At 38.7% G+C, this 19,261-nt stretch overlaps 1 protein-coding gene across 9 annotated transcripts in view; it reads right to left on the bottom strand.

Annotated features, from left to right (window-relative positions):
* Positions 1 to 359: 359 nt before the first annotated feature.
* Positions 360 to 19,261, bottom strand: part of UTRN (utrophin) — a 568,196-nt gene continuing 549,294 nt past the window's right edge. For all 9 annotated transcript variants that reach the window (XM_009452168.4, XM_001172875.8, XM_009452171.5 and 6 more), the window contains 6 exons: positions 17,397 to 17,555; positions 16,794 to 17,034; positions 14,061 to 14,172; positions 12,521 to 12,613; positions 6,548 to 6,570; positions 360 to 2,394 (listed from right to left, as the gene is read on the bottom strand). In XM_009452168.4, the coding sequence (XP_009450443.2) occupies positions 2,386 to 2,394; positions 6,548 to 6,570; positions 12,521 to 12,613; positions 14,061 to 14,172; positions 16,794 to 17,034; positions 17,397 to 17,555 (637 nt within the window). In that variant the 3' untranslated portion in view covers positions 360 to 2,385. The remainder of the gene's footprint in view (positions 2,395 to 6,547; positions 6,571 to 12,520; positions 12,614 to 14,060; positions 14,173 to 16,793; positions 17,035 to 17,396; positions 17,556 to 19,261) is intronic.

Below are 19,261 nucleotides of genomic sequence, written 5' to 3'. Positions count from 1 at the left end.
GCATGAAACTAAAAGTACATTTGAAAGGAACTTAATGTCAACAGCATCTAGTTATTAAAACACTCAACAGGTTTTATGTACACATTTTTACATTCAATATTACTTTTCTCTATCAATAAACCTTCTATCTGGAAAATAAATTGAGAATCATATAATTATACGTATGTGTAAGAGATGGGAAGAGAGAGAGAATGAGAGCAACAGGAGACTGTATTAGTGTGTATGAGAGAAACTGCAGGGAAAAATGTAGATGTATCAGGACACAGGCTATCTCTATATCTTATTTATTTTCATAAATGTGCATTCAAAACTCAGATTCTATCAATCAGTGAATCCAGCTGAAGAATATCAAAGTCATCTTGTGTTAAAATTACTTTTATTCAGGATGAAAAATACAATATGTAACCAGATTAGATGATAGTCTGTGATTAGTTCTTTACCACATATTTCAAAAGAACTACATACTTACTTCCCATTGTTGTTACTGCAATATATTTCTTTTTATTTATTATTACTTAGAAGGTTACAATGTAGTGTTTTACATAGCTTGTCTTTAATAGCAGATAGAGGACATTTTGCATACAAATACAGGCAGAAAAAAAATTAACACATGACTTTTTAAAGTAAGAACAAGGAAGACACCAAATCTACAACTTGGAGTTGAGAGCTCAGGGAATTGTTTTTTCTTTAAATAGGTGCTTTCTTGGGTATGACATGGCCTGATAAAAGCCCTAGACTTTGCAGACTGCGGCAGCATAAAGCAGTTTCCAATGCAATGGATGAAGATGGATCTGAGGTAGAAAGGTGGTCATGGCTTTCCTTTTTATATAAAACAATTTTCTTCTTTTCAAAATATCTCTGCTGCAAATAGACACCCTTGCCCCCCAACCCACCCAACCTATTCTAAAATAATAGCAATTTCTAACTTTAAGCCTCCTTCTGGCCAGATCCCAGCTAAAGAGAACCCAAAGTTAAAATGTCTTTATGTTTTTATGTCTTTAGGTTTGAATCAAAACATATTATTTTCACCTTTTTTTGGTTCCTCTACATTTGCTAATGAAGTAACATGTTTAAACTGAATCAATTAAATGTTAAATCAGAAGCTAAACCAAAATACATAATTGAATGCACTCAAAGATGTAGGTGGAGGTACCATCACCTAAGCATTAATTTCATTTTCTGTAGAAGCAGTGACATAGACTTTTGATAAACATTCTTTCCAAATATATTGATCAAGTGAAGGGTATAAAAACATCTGATCTTTCACCCGAAAGGTAAAATAAGCCGTGCACTAAATGTGTGTCTGCTTTCAGCAAGAAAACAACTAGGAGTTTCAAGAACTATTAAGGACTTGAAAATACAAAACAACAATAAAATTCTCTTTGAAGGGAACCAAAGACAATGATGTGTTCTGGTATCACAATAGGTAAAGGTCTGCTGTGCATGTAATGATGAAAATCAAGACATGGGAACTAGGAAAGGTTGTACTAAGTTTTGTTTCTGTGTCAAAATGAAAATATGCTCAAGTGGGCAACCTTTGGTAATACGATCTTTGAGATTATTATAATGTAGTCTTCTTTATCAAATAGATTAAGACATAAAATAAATAATTAATTCCTACTTATATAAAAAGGGAATAAAATGCAGGAAAAATATCCCAAAAGAAATGCCATTTAGGCTTATAGGATTTTTATTACGGTTATCCAAGTGGTCAGCAAAGAAGTAAGTGGGCAACGTCAAATAAAGTTAAACGGCATACACAGGGCTGTAGCCTAAACCATATGTGTGTATATATAAGATATTTGATTGAAATTTATGAATTTATTAATGTGGCCAAATCACGGAAACAAATACATGGATCTATTTGGGATCTAGTTGGTTATATGGCTGATAAATTATAAATAACCAAAACATTGTGGTAAAAGAGTCAAAGAAATAATGAAGTTATTGTGCAAGGTTAATATGAACAGCAGAAGGAATGTAAAAATGTAAAGTGGTCTTCTAATTCTTACATAAGCTTTGTCACAGTTATTAAAAAGACGGTATCATATTAGAAAGCCCCCACCCACTTTCCCAATGCTGTATACATTATACAAATCCGTGACAAATGTATTACCATTTCCAAATACCTCTCTGTTCATTAATTTACACTTGCATAGAAAGGGAAGAAGAAAACAATAATATATGGTTATTATAAAAACAAAATATCCATTTCTCTTTGGATAGTCAGTGTTTGTTTTACTCTTTCAGTAGAACACACAGTCAGCACTCAACACCGTGGGCCAAGGAGCCATGGAGCTTCTGATTTAATGGAACTTGGAATTGGCATTTGCTGAAAAGGGCAACACTGTACGTCAGGAAACATTGGTTGGCCGGATGAATACTTCACATTGCCTATGGGAAGGGAAAATAGCACTGTCAGAAATTTGCACAAAACATTACAGGAAGCAGAGATCTGTCAATTCTTCAAGAAAATAAAAGTGCTTCTTTCAGGAATCTTAACTCTATTGTGACTTTTGCTTCCTGCAATGAGGTCCCTCCCTCTCATGCTGAAGTTACCTAGTCTGCTTTCTATCACTGCAGCTGATTTAGAGGGAAGTCTGAAAGTCTTTTCTCTTGGCCAGGCTGGAAGCTAAGTTAAAATGGAGAGGACTTCATTTCTTTCTGCTGAAGGTACCAATGGTGAGTGAATGAGGCTGGTGAAAATATCCCATGTCTTCCTGGGGGACTGTGGGAGGTCATCTGTAGAGGGGGTACCCTAACAATGCCAACCATCTTGATCCCAAGCTGGAGTCCAGAGAAGAGGAAGAGAAGGCAGGAATCATAACCCAAGGGTGTGCAGTGGTGCCAGTTAAAGTTAAATGTCCCAGGTCAGAGACAATATAAATCCAGGCCACACTCATGGAAGTGGTATCAACCTTTTGAAGGGAAGGTCAAACATTTGGTCTTCTAAAAGGATTTTGAAATTAGAAAAAAATATTAAAAAATGCTAAAATGAAATCATCCAAACTGGTCCATGCCTCATAAATCATAAAAGGCCTTTCTGGACCCTCAGGAAAGATATTCCATCTGTCTTTACACCTTATTTTATGGGGGACTTTATCCTGCTCCCTGGAAGCATGTTTCTAATGAAGCCACTGGAAAAACTGCCCACGGAGCCCCTCCTTTTCCCAGGTATGCTGAAAGCAGCAAACTCATTTGACTCTGGCCTAGAGCCCATTCTCCATGACTATTCAAATTTGGATTCTTCAGACACTTGCTTCTCCATTTTGAACATTTGATTGCCATGTTAGAGGGAGCAAAAATTCAGCAAACACTGATGGGTTCCAGGCATTGTACTGAGGGGAGGCCCTCCTGCGAAGCAGGTGTGGAAGATATCTCAGCCAGGCAGCCTCATTCAATTGTAATATGAGGTAAGTGCTGGCCACAGTAAATTCAAAGTGGTTTGAGGACAGAGAAGGGGAGAGATTAACCCTATATGAGAAAGGAACATTTTGTTACATATTAATATTGATAACTGAAACTCTGGGGCTGATTCATGTTAAATATAAAGCCAAGAGGATTTTTGAATTGTGTCTATATACTCCATTATCCTTGAGAAAGAGATGTGTCTATTAATTGGACACACAATACTGCTCATTTTAGGTGTCAGAATTCTAAAAATTTAAGATCATGCTATGTAAATATTAGCCCAACCCTCCAGGTGAAAATATATACTTTTCATGAATTTCCATTCGACCCAAGACATGAAAAATGAAGAAAAGAGAAGAGCAGGAAAAAACACATGGAGAGGGAAGGAAGAAAATGGGAAAGGGACCTCTTGTATTGAGTTACATGTTTGCTCCATCCACTAAGTTGCTGTACAACTGGGAACCATTTAGCTCTTTGTAAACTCAATTTCTAAAATCTAGAAACAGAGTAGGAGAAGGCCTCCTCAGATAATTTTCTGCTTTAAATTCTGAGCACTTGTATTATATCTGAGGATTTTAAAAGATTCTCTCTTCCCTCCTTGCCTTTGTCACTCACAGCCTCATTCCACCTGGGGACCATCAGGACTAACCTCGCTGTACCCTTTATCCTTAATTTTAATGGGCCACCCTAAAAAGCTCTAGACTCCTGGTTGCCCTTCCATCACCTGTATTCTAGTCATATAGAGATCCGCATACCCCTTTTTGTGTCCCTATGCCACACTCTTCCTAGCTCTTGAAACCTGTCCTATAGGTCATGTGGCCTGTGATCCGCAAAACCCATGTTCCCAAACCCTTCTCTGAATGCTGCCTGCATCTACTTGCTCTAATCAATATCTGCATCTACCTGAAGACACAGCTTTCCTCATAACCCTCTCACACAGCACTTCCCCTCCCCACTCTCCCCGATTCCTCATACACTGCATGAGTCTTCCTTGGTCCTCATTGGGGCCTCTGGGGTATCTTCTTTCTCTTCTCCCTAAAAACACCCAGCTTTGAATCTCATATCATCAGACTATATGAATCCATTATGCAGTCATCTACTGACTCCGTAGGTCATGTTCCTTCACTTCTTGAAGTAAAAAATGGCTCAAAGTCCCCTACTCTAAAGCCATTTTTAAATGCTAGTGATTTCAAAACCCATGGAGATGATTCTTCCAGCACTCTGGCTTCTTGGTTCTTTAGGCTCTTTTCCTCCAATGGTCCTGTCCTCCAACCTTCTTAGCCATTCACACAAAGGTCCAAATATGGACCATTACCAATACTTGCAACCCCTCTAATTTCAATATCATTCAACCCAGCTTCTGACAACCACCTCTACCTCCACAGCTTACTTCTCCTACAACTGCCAATTTATCCATCCTTTGACAATAGGATCCATTGATCCTCCCATCTTTATTTCTGTCTCCCACACTGGACATTTCCTCATTCCTTTCGCTACTAAGCTTAAGCATCTGGTTCAATCATTATAATCACTTCTTTGCCTCTTCCCTTGAATCACTGTACTCACTTTGTCAAACCCCAACTTCAACTTTTTAAATGCCAATACTCAGCCCACTCTGGTGCCTGTGCTCATGAACGTGAATATGCCTAGAGGGCAACTTACAACCCTGCAGAATGGCCTCATGTTAAATTCATGAGTGGCACCTTTAATGCTGCTTGTAGTCACACTCTATTTCCCAGGCCATCTGCTCTTCTATTCTCCAAGAAGCTATCACACATCCTCCAGTCTCTCCTCGCACTTCTGACACCTCCTCCCCAACCTCACTCCCTGCTAAAGTCCCGGCTTCCAATTCACTTAGACAACAGAAGCAAGCAGGAGAGAACACCCACAGCTCACCACACCCCTAGCCTACTTCACATACCCTTGTCTTTTAGTTAAGATCCCAGCCTCTCTTGCCAATAAGACAATCATTCAGAAGGCTCATTGTTTCAAAAAGATTAGTAAACAAGTTCATGAAAGAAATGTTCTCCAAAGCTGCTGTGGCTTTGTGGCACATTATTACTAAAAGTATGTGATAAGAAAATGTGAATGGAAAACAAAATCTCAGGATCCCTAACTCACTATGCTAAAGGGAAAAATTAAAAGTGGGAACTGAGTCACACAAAAACTACCTTCCTAAGCAGCTAGTTGCAAAGATAGAAGGCCAGTGACCTCCCTCACAAATTGCTCACAAGGCAATTTCTAAGGGCCCCCAAATCTTTACCCTAAAACAGAGTTTTGTTGAATTTCACCCTGACAATGTGAATTAACAGCTTATCTTTACAGGACAAAGGCAGGACTAGAAGTCATCTCTCCTCCCACCCTGAGAAAAATGTGTATTTGACTGCTTCTTCTACTCTAGGCATACCTTATCTTAATTATATAAAATGCAGATTTACTGAGCGTAAGACAAATGCATAATTGACTGTTCCTCCACCCGCTCCTGCCTGCTCTTTCGTTTTTGTGAAGCCCTCAAAATCCTTTTTGGGAAAAAACAAAAACAAAAAACAAAACAAAACAAAAAAACAAAACAAAACACAGGCTACAAATCCTAATGAAACTTCTCTCTCTTTTTCCCAGGTGTGTCCTCAACCTTGGCAAAGTAACCCTGTCTCATACACTTTTTGGTTTATAGAAAATACTAAAAGGCATAAGGCTACAGCTGCCAACAGTTCTCAGCAAATTTTTAAGTAAAAAATTGAAATATTTTCCCCTGCAAAGTAACAAAACCACCTCTGTGGTACCAGTCATTTTTTTTTTAGGTCAATGTTCTGTGATAGCCACCTTAAGTAGACATTTGAGAGAGCAGTGGTGGTCAAATCTATCTAGAGTGACTTTATGTAGCACATAAGATGCCATTAAAAAGCTGTTAGAACACAAAGGATCAAACACATGGTATTTTTGGTATCTGTGGCTTGGGAGCCACCCCCCACTCCCAGACTGACAAACTGTTGTACAGAATCAACTAACATTTAAATGTCAAGTAAGTTTACTTATTTACATGGAGAATAAAGTAGGAATAAAATCAGTGGTGGATAATCTGCTTACTCTAGGTTGGGATCAGTAACATAGAGCCAACCAACCCATTAACTCTTACCTGTGGCCTGCTGGGAACATTTGCTGAAAGAGAAAACAAAAGAAATCACTTAATGGCAGTCCTGTTACTTTGTTGGTTCCAACTTTCAGGCACGCAAATGCATGGAAGGTATCACTCTACATAGGGTAATAATAGCCCAGTTGTTAAATGGATGCTAATAGGAAAAACAAGAAACATATTTTTTTTTTTCCTGGCTTAATGCTTCAATGAGGGTTAGTTTTCCTGGTTAGTTTCTCATATCCCATGTGATTTAAGATTTAGTGCATACACTAAAGCATTCACTGAGCACTTAGTCTTGCAAAAAATCTCATTTCCTATTTAAATCATACTGTGTATTTGGTTTATGTATCAGAACAGAGCATGTTCTACTTACTTTGCTGAGTACTAATTCTGACCAAGGGACCACTGAAGGCATAAGTCTTTGGTTTCTGCCTCCCTTGACCCACCCTTGACACACCCTGGACCCTAATGCCCAGGAAAACGGTGGCCAAGTACTTGCATCAAGGAAAGTGCTGGCCTAATCCTCAGTGTCCTTCTGGACACTTGGGATAATAATAGTCCCTTGGATGGGCCCAGTTAGGAACAACGGAGAAGTTAGAATATGGCATCTAATTCTCCTTTCCACACAGATAGCTCAATTCCTTTTTGGTTCCAGAGCCCATGACAGTGAAGACGATCTGGCAGGCTTTGCAAGGGCAGCTGCTGCCATCTCTTCTCTAAGGCATCTGCTTTTCGTCCCCTCTTTTGCTACATGATCATCTCGTTCTCAATGCTGGAGGAAAAAGAGGAGATCTGTCCCCCAGTAATGGCAACAATCTGTTCTTGGTCAAATAAAAGTTGTCCCTAGTCATCTAGCATGCTGCACTCCTTCCATCTCTCACTGTTCTATGCTGAGTGGGAGAAAGGACATCAGTGACCATGTGCTGTGTGCTGGGAGCTATGTGAGAAAAAAAGAGCAGGCATGAAGAGTACCCTTCCTATAACGTCTGGAGGGAAAGTGTGAGGCCCAGTATTTGGGGGAGAAATCAGGCTAAAAGAAGCCTAGTTCTAACAGATCTGTAAGTTACATCCAGGAGAAAAGAGTGGACCTCCACAGTGTCCAAGGGATAGCTGAGTTGAATTATTATTAAGTACACCATAGGTTTACACACTCTTTTTAAAACAGAGTTATGCTTCTCTTGCAAGTAACAAATATAACAAATAGCCAAATCCTAGACAGAAGTCTAATCCATTTTGCTCTAAACCAATACTTTTAACCTTACAGCCTTTTATCAAATAAAAGGCTATGGGTATTTGCCTGAACAAATCACACAAAAATATTTTAAAAAGGAAATCATTGCATTGCAGTGGGTTTTGGGTTTTTGATGAATGCCATTCAAGCTTAATAAACATAGGCAATTCATAGTAAAAATATAGCTGTGGGTCAAAAATAATTTTGAAAGCATTTCTTGGTCTATCAGCAAAAATTAGTTGGCTTACTGCCAGTATTTCATACATTTGAAGGACATAAGTAAAAAATGGACAAAAAAAATTTATACCAAAAAATAAAAATAGTTACTGCAGTCAGTGGGAATTTTAGTAAGTACACTTGTTAATTGGCAGTACATTTAAACCCCTTTCCTTAACTCCTTGCCAGGAAGTGAAGGAAATGTCTGCTTCTCTGCTCTAAGACTCAACATAAATAATTTAAAAAAGACTTTAAAAGGCCATAATTCAAGGATGCTATCAGGACCAACTGGGATATTAATTCAGACAAAGGAGTTCTAAAGTGTTATGTGCAACAATGTGTAGACACAGTTAAAAAACGGTCATGTTAAAATAGGCAATTCACACAATTAGGATTTATGAATACAGAGTTTCATTTTAATTCCAAGATTGCCAAGAGTGGAAATTCATTTGGGGCCATGCTAATTTTTAATCCACAAAGGATCAAAAGTCAAGATTAACATGAAGATCAATTCATTGTATGCTGGCGACAAGCATTTTTAAAGTTCTCATTAGTTACAGGGGCTCAAGGGATTGGCTTGGCATTGGGAGGGTGCCAATCCAATTTGTTTAGATAAATTCTCCAAAGGTGGTTGGTAAGCTTTGGGAATCACAAAGGCTTATTAAAATATTTGCTGGCTGAGCAACTTTAAAGGGACAAAAGAACAAATGAATCCTACAAAACGTTCTGAGTACTATCTAGGAATGCTACAAGGAAACCTTCCCAGCTAGAAAATGTAATCATTCACTCAAGTCAGAAACACGTACTGGGGCCGGGTGTGGTGGCTCACACTTGTAATCCCAGTGGTTTGGGAGGCCAGGGTGGGTGGTTCACTTGAGGCCAGGAGTTTGAGACCAGCCTGGCCAACATGGTGAAACCCCATCTCTACTAAAAATACAAAAATTAGTTGGGCGTGGTGGCATGTGCCTGTAGTCCCAGCTACTTGGGAGGCTGAGGCATGAGAATTGCTTGAGCCTGGGAGGTGGAGGTTATACAGACCCGAGATCGTGCCATTGAACTCCAGCCTGGGCAACAGAGTGAGTCTCTGTCTCAAAAAAAAAAAAAAAAAAAGAGAGAGAGAAAGACACATGCACTGGGCACTGAGTCTACCTCCCACGCTGATTTCTATTCTGCATCAATTTTTAAAAGGTTTAATAATTACAGGCAGAATATGAAAATATGTATCAATTTTATAAATAAGTCAATACAGCTTTTATTTTTATGGAAAGCTGTCCCTGTCTTGTATATAATACCAGAGAAAAAATATGAATAGCAGAATTTTCAGAAGCCAAAAATTAAAACATGGAGATTTCAAAGGATTCTAAAATACACTTTTCATCATTTCATACATGGATGTGCTTGAATTCTTGAAAAGAAGACATGACTAGTAATGCTCATTCAGAAAACTATGACTATTATAAATATTTGTGAATGTGCATAGTTAACACTATGAAAACATGAAGCCAGCTGCTCCAAACCAATACTTTTAAACCAACAGCTTTTTATCAGATAGAAGGCTATGGGTATTTTACATACTAACATATTTAAAAGGAAATCATTGCATTTCAGTAGGTTTTGAGTTTTTGACGAATGTGATTCAAGCTTAATAAACATTAAGGAATCTCAGGGCTCCATAAACCACTCTCTGAACACTGAGAATGATATTGGTGAAGAGGGGACCAATGCAGGGGAGAGGATGAATCTCTGTGATGTGGGTCCCATTGAAGGTACTGTGTATACTCCTCTCAGAAACCAATATCAATGAACAGCTAACAAGATCCCCAACCAATAGGAATTTTATACTTGCCTTTAAAGTGAGGCCATAAAAAGAGATACATACATTTACCTGTTACAATTCATTTTTGCTCTAAATTATGATTATTTATTTTTAATAATGTTCTGTTTTAAAATGACATGGGTCCAGCTTTTGTAAAATCTGGATGTCAGAGTATACTTTGAGAAAAATTTAAGAGTAAATTCTTTAGGAAATGGAACTTGGAAAAAATCCCACATTTTTAGAATAAAATTTTTAATATGGAAATTATATATTTTATATTTATTACAAGGTGTATATTGAAACACATTTCCCATCCTGGCTGTCACTGCCAACTGACTTTTACAATTGAAAATGTCCATGATATTTAAATAAAAACTTCTAAACAGCTTTGATGTACAGAATTTGTTTTTAACTAATTATTAAGGTTATTTAGGTATAAGCTGAACTAAAAAGTAATTTCCTTTAAGAATTTAATTCTGGCTCATAAAGACTATGATGAGATTTTATCTACTCGCTAAGTAACATACAATTGAAAATCAAAATCTCTAAATAAATTTGACCTTGAATTATAATTAATAAACTAGTTTTAATCAGTTTATCTATTACTGTGGTTACAGAGCCTAGAAAATAAGCAACAATCTGGTAGCATGTGAGCATTCAGTGATCCTCTTAAGCTTTTGTGAGACTCTAAAAGCCAAAAGTGTGTCTATATGTGTGTGCACATGCATGCATGTGCTTTGGGGGGTGGGGAGGTGGGTGTGGAGACTGATGTAGTGTAAATGTGATTCTGCAAACTTTGAGAAGCATTATAGTAGATCTACAAATGAAAACCTGGGAAACACTGGCAAAACACAAATAGATATATTCATGTGCTGGTGGAAACCATAATATAATCTTCAGGCAAATATTCCTGAAAATTCACAAAGAAATATGTTTTATTTATTTATTTATTTTGTTGTTGTTGTTGTTTTGAGATAGAGTCTCTGTGGCCCAGGCTGGAGTGCAGTGGCATGATCTCAACTCACTGCAACTTCAGCCTCCCAGGTTCAAGCGATTCTCATGCCTCAGCCTCCCAAGTAGGTAGGACTACAACTACAGGCTTGTGCCACCATACCTGGCAAATTATTTTTGGTATTTTTAGTAGAGATGGGGTTTCGCCATGTTAATCAGGCTGGTCTCAAACTCCTGACCTCAAGTGATCCACCTGCCTCAGCCTGCCAAAGTGCTGGAATTACAGGCATGAGCCACCGCACCTGGGCCAGAAATATATTTTAAATAGCTGTTTTCACATTCTGCTAATGATGGTATTTTAAAAATTACAAAGTTCTGTACAGTAAATAATTTTTAAATGAAGTCAATATATCTTATTTACCTACACTCCTGATAATTGATAATCTCTTTTTCATCATTTCGGATGGCTTTTTTTTTTTGGAGAGAAACTCTCACTCTGTCTCCCAGGCTGGAGTGCGGTGGCACGATCTCAGCTCATTGCAACCTCTACCTCCCCGGTTCAAGCAATTCTCCTGCCTCAACCTCCTGAGTTGCTGGGATTACAGGTGCACGCCACCATGCCCGGCTACTTTTTGTATTTTTAGTAGAGACAGGGTTTCACCATGTTGGTCAGACTGGTCTCGAACTCCTGATCTCATGATCCACCCGCCTCGCCCTCCCAAAGTGCTGGGATTATAGGTGTGAGCCACCGTGCCCAGCCTGGGATGGCATTTTCTAAGGAGATGACAGACAAGGGTAAAATAAGAGGCTATGCTTTACATGAATTCTTATTTTAGTGACTGCCCTGGATTTAAAATCAGTTTGAGAGTAAATCTCTCTAAAATTACAAATAATGTCTTCAAATCCTGTCAAAGATTATTTAAAATATAATTATAGTACTAAGTAATTTATATACATTTATATATTTGTATGTGTGTGTGTGTATATATATGTATACATATATACAGTTTACTTGTATGTATATATTCTGCTAGAAACACCAGAAGTGTTTTAGGTGAGAGCTCAGCCAAAATTGCAAGGTGGCAAGGTGCTGAAGACAAAACACTTGGAAAAAATGAATAAGTAAGAATTATTATATAATTTCCCCCGGAATTTGGTTATTTTCTGGCTCTTGGTTGTTCAGATGGAAACTTCACAGGGTCCTAATCTATGATGCCTTAAATTGTTTGGCCTTTATACAATGACTATTTTATTCCATGAGAAAAGAAACCAGCGGGAATAAAAAGGGAAAATCTGAAAACAATCCCTTTCTGCACTGGAGTCTGATGACATTGGAGAACAATGTTTGAAGAAAAGAGAGAGAATTACACTGGAAAGGCTATTTCCATGCCTTGTTTGGCATGCCACTGAAAGCTCTCCTTTGAACTAAGATGTGTTCCTTATGATAGCTTGCATCGAAGAGGATAATTTCTTCTTAAAACCAGACTTATTATTTTATTTGCCTTCATTTTATCACCCATCAGGCATATTGAAAAATCTCAAAGAGCAGAATTGCGTTGCGACTGTACCCCCGTTACTTGATAGTATCTAGGTTGAGCTTCATTTTCTTATATAATGTTTGCCTTATTTTCAAATAATATTCAGTCCTGTTTGTAATAAGGTTTTTGTTATCTTAAGGAAGAAGGCGAAGGGCCGCATGCAGAAAAAGAGAAAGGGAAGGAACACGCGCAGCTGTGGTGCTGCGATCTTTCATACTCACGGCAGCAAGATGGAAACGTGTTGTGAATCTGCTCCATGACCTCCGTGAGATCCGTGCTGGTGTCGTGCGGTGGGGCCAGCAGGTCCTCTCCCGCTGTGACAGCAAATAAAGAGAACAAAGCTTCTCAAATTAATGTCTAGCCTTCCACTAAAACCCAAATTCAGGAGGAAATACTCCAACCAGCCTCTAAATATCAATGTGAAAAGATTTCCCATTGCCAAGGACAATTTTAGGGGAATATACCCAAAACATTTTTGCTTGAGTGGTGGTAATATAATTTTGCATAATTAACACGTACTAGCTGTTTGTTTGCGTAGAAAGAATCCACACACCAGGGGACTGAAAAATATGAGACTGAAAAACAAGTAATATGGTCTTATTATTTCAGTGTTTGAATGAGAAATCTATTATTTTTGCACCACAGGTATGTTTTCATACAAAAAAAATTTCACCAATTTCTTTTTCTGTCCTCCTTTCTTTTTGGAGACTTCGGCTTAGGCCAGCTTATCCTGCCACAAAAGTAAAGGCATCTTATTTAAGATACTTTTCACTAGGATGTATTTTTTATCCTATAATCCATAGTCGAAATAATTCTCTTATTTAAAAAATATGAAAATAATCTTAATATTTTAATATATATATTTTTTGAGACGGAGCCTCTGTCACCAGGCTGGAGTGCATTGGTGCGATCTCGGCTCACTGCAACCTCCACCTCCCAGGTTCCAGCAATTCTCCTGCCTCAGCCTCCCAAGTAGCTGGGACTACAGGTGTGCTCCACCACGCCTGACTACTTTTTGTATTTTTAGTAGAGATGGGGTTTCACCATGGCCTCCCAAAGAGCTGGGATTACAGGCGGGAGCCACTGCACCCAGCTAACATTTTAATTTTTTTCTGGTTAATGTACCAAAAGATATCCCACCAAGAAATTAATTTGGTTACAATATATCGTTCTCAGTAAAATTCTAGAATTTTAATTTAATTGATAACAAAATGTCATTGGTTAACACCTAGTTTACTGAGTCCTTCCTAGCATCAGTGACAGGTCCCCACTGTGACCAAGGACAGGCTGCGTGGGACCGCTGCCTCTGATGGGACAGGCAAGACAATGTCTAAGTGGACTAGGACGAAGAAAAGTGAATAAATGAATTTCCACACCTTGGCAGATACAACCATAATGTTTGGTGTAATATTATTAGTCCTGAATATGCACCAATATAACATTTTAGAGACAGTGTACTAAAAAAATCATTCATAAGCAAATAATTTAATTTCTTGCTCATTCTAAAGGGCAGAGGAGGCTTTTTCATCCAAACTTCAATCCACTTCTACAGATTATATAAACAAGTGTATTATAGCTTATTTGAAAATGTCTGCTTTTTGATATTGCTGAAATGGATTTGCACCTATTTAAGACCAAATACAAAAACTCTTTTACTTCCTAAGGCACCAGTGTGTGGGAATGTTACTTAACAGGAAACACAAACTAATGGCAAAGCACAAAGCAGACTCAGCAGAGGAGCTGTGTGCTGGGGACACCGACCTGCCTGGTGGAACTGTGGGCCGGAGGCATCTGGATCAAGCGAGTAGCTCAGTGCAGAATGCTGAGGAGAAGCCCATGGGGAAACACCGTTGATTCGGGAATCAGATTCAGGCTGGAACCACATTCAGAGGTTAAAGCAGAGAAAGGATTCAAATAATCATAAGGAAAAACATTTCCTTTTTAACTTCCCCGCCCTCACCATGGATAATTAAATCATATAGAAGTCTTTGCCTTCAGATGTTTTCCATAAATTTTAGCATCAGCTTGGTGGGGGCTTTGGTCCTTCTCTTTCCGCTTGGACACCTTGAAGAACCCACTTGGTTATGCTGCCAGACTCATTTATCAACACCATTTTTATCCCTCAATTTTTCTATTGTTTTAATGTTAAGTGAATTCATAAGCATAGTTCACTCATATTTTAAACATCAGCACTGGGTTTCTAATACAGTAAATTTATCCAATTTCAAAATCAGCTCATATTCCAAGGCAATATGGAGAGAGTGGTTAGAAGCATGATTATGGATTCAGATTGCCTGGATTCTAATTCCCACTCTGCCACTCATAAGCTGTGTAATTCTGGGAAAACTGTAGAACCTTCCATGCTTTCAGTTCTTTATTTGTAAAATGGGGAGGGTAATAATAGTGCTGTGTTATAGGGTTTTGTGAGGGGAGTGAAGAATGACTATTTCTAAAATGGTTAGAACAGCCTGACACTTAGTAAATACTTCGTAAAGGCACTCACACAAATCTTCAATACGGATACGCTGACAAATATATGGTCAAATTAGAAAGTGTGAGCCATCATATAGGGAATGCAGATGTTACAAGTTTTTCATGCAGATTTTTCCATTAAATCTATATTAGTTGAAGCCTGGTAGTTCTGCTAGTTTTTACTATCAGAGTTGAATTTTCCATCTACTTCTAGCATTCATCATCCTAAATTGTTTAGAAGAGATAAGAGCTCTGCAGTCTTGGATATAGAGAGCCATTTGGATATTAGCTATCTCTAAAAGCATTACTATGTGATTCTCAAGGCACATGAGCCATCAGGCAGCACTGTCTAATGGGATGAAGGGAGTAGGGGAAGGCAAGGGTGAACAGAAAAGCCTTTTGCTCTCCTGTGGGCATCAACCAGCCATGACAAAGCTTTTGAGCACAGCTTCCTTCTGCAGCAATTCCACCTATGCACTAAGTTGTTAACACTAACACTTCATATTCTAAACAAGAGATTGCAAGAGAAAATCCATCCGTTACACAGCACCATTTGGAAACTTCAAGTCGCGGAATGAAAAATGTAGCTTTTTCAATGTATGTGGCTAGCGCTAAGTAAGACTCAAACATTCCGAAGGGCTTCAAGAAACCCATGTCTTGGGTCACTCTTGGGAAACTCTTACTTTCCAAATATGTGGGATTGAGAGGCCCTGAAGTAAGCCTTCCATTGAACAGCCTCACCCAAATTCTGAAACACTGAGAGACATAGAGAAAAGTGTATGGTCAAATTATGAAGAGTGATCTATGTGTAGGTAAGGCAGAAATGACACTGTTTTGAATTATTCTGATAAGTTAAGAAGACTGAGAGCAACTGTGAAAAGGTAGTTTTCTAAAATTTGAGAGAATCACTGGAGAGAAAGTTGTTCCTGCTTTGAGTCAATAAATCATTTCTGGAGAAAGGCACTCCTATTATATCACATAGGAGCTCCACACAGCACAGGCTAGAGAAAAAGACAAAAGATGGCATGCATGTTGATGTCAGGGATTCTTCAAGAGAGAGGAGCTCTTGGCCCCTGTGCTGGGACTCTACGCTCTCTGCACCTGCTGCAAAGGTCTCTCCATCACTACTTCTGAGACATCACTCCTATTCCTAACTACTATGTGCCATCAAGCACTTAATTCCCTACAGTGTGCTGTGTCTTCACATATGAAAGTATCTTGCTGTGATCTCTAACAAGATGGCAGGCACCAGAAAGGCAGAAACTGTATTGATGCTTCTTTTATATCTCAAAGAACAGTGTTTTTCAAAACTGAATGCAATAACCCACTGATGAGTTATAGAATCAATTTAGTAGGTCCTGACCAGCATTAAGAAAGAAAAACAGAAGGAAGAAAGGGAGGGAGGAAGAAGGGGAAAATAGAAAATAAGAGCTGGCATTTCTCTATAAAGGCAAGTATTATTTTGTATTCTCCATACATGCATGTATTCATCATAATGTAAATTGTATTTCTTATCATCCAGAAAGCTTGCAAGCAACTCCCATAAAACATGGTCCAGCGTTAGGAAATAATAGTAGCAAATTAATAACCATCTTTAACTCAATTTCTTGAGAATAGAAAATAATGATTCTTGGAGTCAGCATTCTTGTCTCACTGGAAGAAAGCTTTAGAATGCCGATTTCAGGTCTCTTGCCGTTCCTTAATACAGATGCTTCCCATGTATAATTTGGGAAGATATATGTCATAGGATATTTTCTCTCAAACAGTTCAGAGCTGAGGCGAACTTCATTGTTAAAGAAGACTGGGAAATTCCATTGTAAGCTGGGCAAACACATTTTTGTGTGCCAATGAGGATTTATATGCTTACATGTAAAAGGAAATTTCTAAGCCAGTCTGAATTAACTACGGAGGTAAGAAATTGAAAGTGGACTTCTCTGCCTCTCCTGACACCTGGACCATCATCTCCCAGGGCAGTGGACAGATGGCCTGGGGAGGTGTGACGCTGAATTCTACACACCCTACCTGCTCCAGCAGCTGTCGGAGGCGGTGGAGCTGAGACTCCAGCTGTTTATTGTGATCTTCCAAAATCTGCATCCTAGCCTCCAGCCGCCCTTTGTGTTGCCTGAGGAGTTTTGCTTCTGCTATAAGCTCTGAATCCTCAGACGTGTGATGGGGAGATACAATCGACTCTGGCGGTGAACCAACAGGGAGCCCCCTTCGGAGGTGCTGGTCCTTCAGCTGCTCATACTCCACCTGTAGATTTCTAATACAGAAAGAGGGAGAAACAGAATTACTACCACGTGCATTATCGTCTCTCCAAAATTGTCTGTGAGGTTCAAATTTAGCTCATGCTAGTTCCTCTTATATAAAAATGTGTATTAATAGTAGGATGAGCATGCAGGAATAAAATAGTAGTTTTAAGCAAGTGTCCCAGTAGACATCATCAATGAACCCCCAAATGCTGCTGTATTGCAGCCAGCATCCCAGTTTGTTAATATCCTCTAAAATTTTCACTCCACTGAGATTTCTTAGACAATAGTCTTGAAAAAGAGAATAAATGGGGGCTACAGTGAAATTCATACAAAAGAAAGGATGACATATTTCCTTCTCCCAGGCCTAGCACACCTTTGTTCTTCCTCCAGGTCAGCAATGATCCTCTCCAGTTCTCCACGTTCTTCCTTCTCTACTGACTTCAGGATCTGAGCTGGGCTCTGCGGCTGGCTCACTGGGGACTCTCCTCCGAGTGTTTGGCAATACTGCTGGATGAGGGCGTGCTCGTCTTCCCTAGCAAGACAAAGGAAACAGACCCAGAGGCTCACATCTGGATGGTGATGTTTTTGGACATAAAGGAAGTAGAAATAATGATGGACAGGATAGTGGCTGGGCCAAGTTTGTTTTAGAGCTCAGTGTCTCCATGACCTCCCTTTTAAAACTCTAGGAAGAAGTTCATCTAGCAGAGCATGGATATTACATGAGTCAACATTTCAGGCTTCTCTTTCATCTAACAGCTCTATCTCATAAACTTCAGAAGGGATATCTTACTCAACAGAAAAAACAAAAATAAGGAACAGCATTTAGTATAAAAGCTACTGTAGACAAAATCAATTACTCCATGCCTAAAGAGTTGATTAAAAGACTACTGAATTAAGAATCATCTGACTTCACTGTCTTTAGAATTTCATTGAAAGTAACTTTGAAATGCTTTGTAACCCATATGACAAGGTTTATAATCCTTATGTTCTTTTATTTAAATAGCTCAGCACAAATTATAATTGTAGATATTTATAATGTCTCTACAGATATTTTACTTTATATTATTAGCAGGTCATTTTTAGGGTTGATCACTCTGCATTAGAACAAGAAACTACATTTAATGCATGTGGGTTCTCCCACTTATCTAACTACCTGTCTAATGAACTAGACATAGCAGTAACGTGGTTGAATTAGTAACTGACATAAGTGAATGTCTAACAAAGTTGATATATTTATGGCAAGAAAATGCTTTCTAGCAGACTCGGAATTTCTTATCTTCTTTCAACAAGAGAGATCCAGTGAGATCTTATAAATGTGCAAATACCAATCTCCTGGCTAATACTAGCAGGGCAGTCCATTAGCAGATGGCACGTGGTCCGTTTTCATGGCTTTTGGTAAACAAGTCCTGGAAATCGATGGCTTTACAGGATAGGGCAGCAGGAAAACCTCATGTCAGTTATGTAGCTATCAGAGTGTCAAATGGAGCTATCTCATGACTGAAGCAGCTCCTTCCTGCGTAAGCGATGGGGGCTGCAAACATCCCTTAGAGACTTCTTCTGTTACTCTGGAGTCAGACAGCATCCTATTGCAGCCAGAAAGAACCTGGTATGTGGTGCTGGCAGTCCTGGGCCTCTCTCAGCTTCACCAGAGCCTTGAGATTACCTGTGCCCTTGAGCTGATGAGTAACACTTGATGCTGGGGAAGACCTCTGGTACTTGTAATTCTGGTTTGAAAATTCATCTTGGTGTTACTGCAGTTTACTCTAACAAGGAAGGGACTTGAAATTGTATCAGAAAGTTGGTGAATTCCTAGAAAAGGTTTATCCTAAGCATTGAGATCAGAGAGCTAGATTCAGCAATTGAGAAAACTGAACGTTCTGGTATTATGCTTGTCAAACAGCCAAAGCAAAAGTTCAGATGTGCCACTTGTTGATTTATTTTGCTTTCTTCATCAATAAACCCCCTCTCTTTTTCTCTCCCTCTAGAAATATATAGATATAGATATGTACATGTGTGTATGTGAGTACATATATATTTAAATAAAGGTCATATACTTTGGTTAAGGCCACAATATAATAATAAGTACCTAACCTGACCTTCTTGCTTTTATCAAATAAATTTTAAAAGAGGATGGGGTGGGACCCTTACAACACAGTTAGCAACTGGAAATAAGGAACACCAGTGGGTTAAGGATTGAAGTAAGCTGCGGCATTATCCTTTGATTCCCTTTCCTGAGAA

The sequence above is a fragment of the Pan troglodytes genome, chromosome 5, assembly GCF_028858775.2.
Source record: "Pan troglodytes isolate AG18354 chromosome 5, NHGRI_mPanTro3-v2.0_pri, whole genome shotgun sequence".
NCBI classification, from domain to species: domain Eukaryota; kingdom Metazoa; phylum Chordata; class Mammalia; order Primates; family Hominidae; genus Pan; species Pan troglodytes.
The sequence above is the reverse complement of the archived record's forward strand: the minus strand, read 5'-3'. Positions and strand labels throughout refer to the sequence as shown.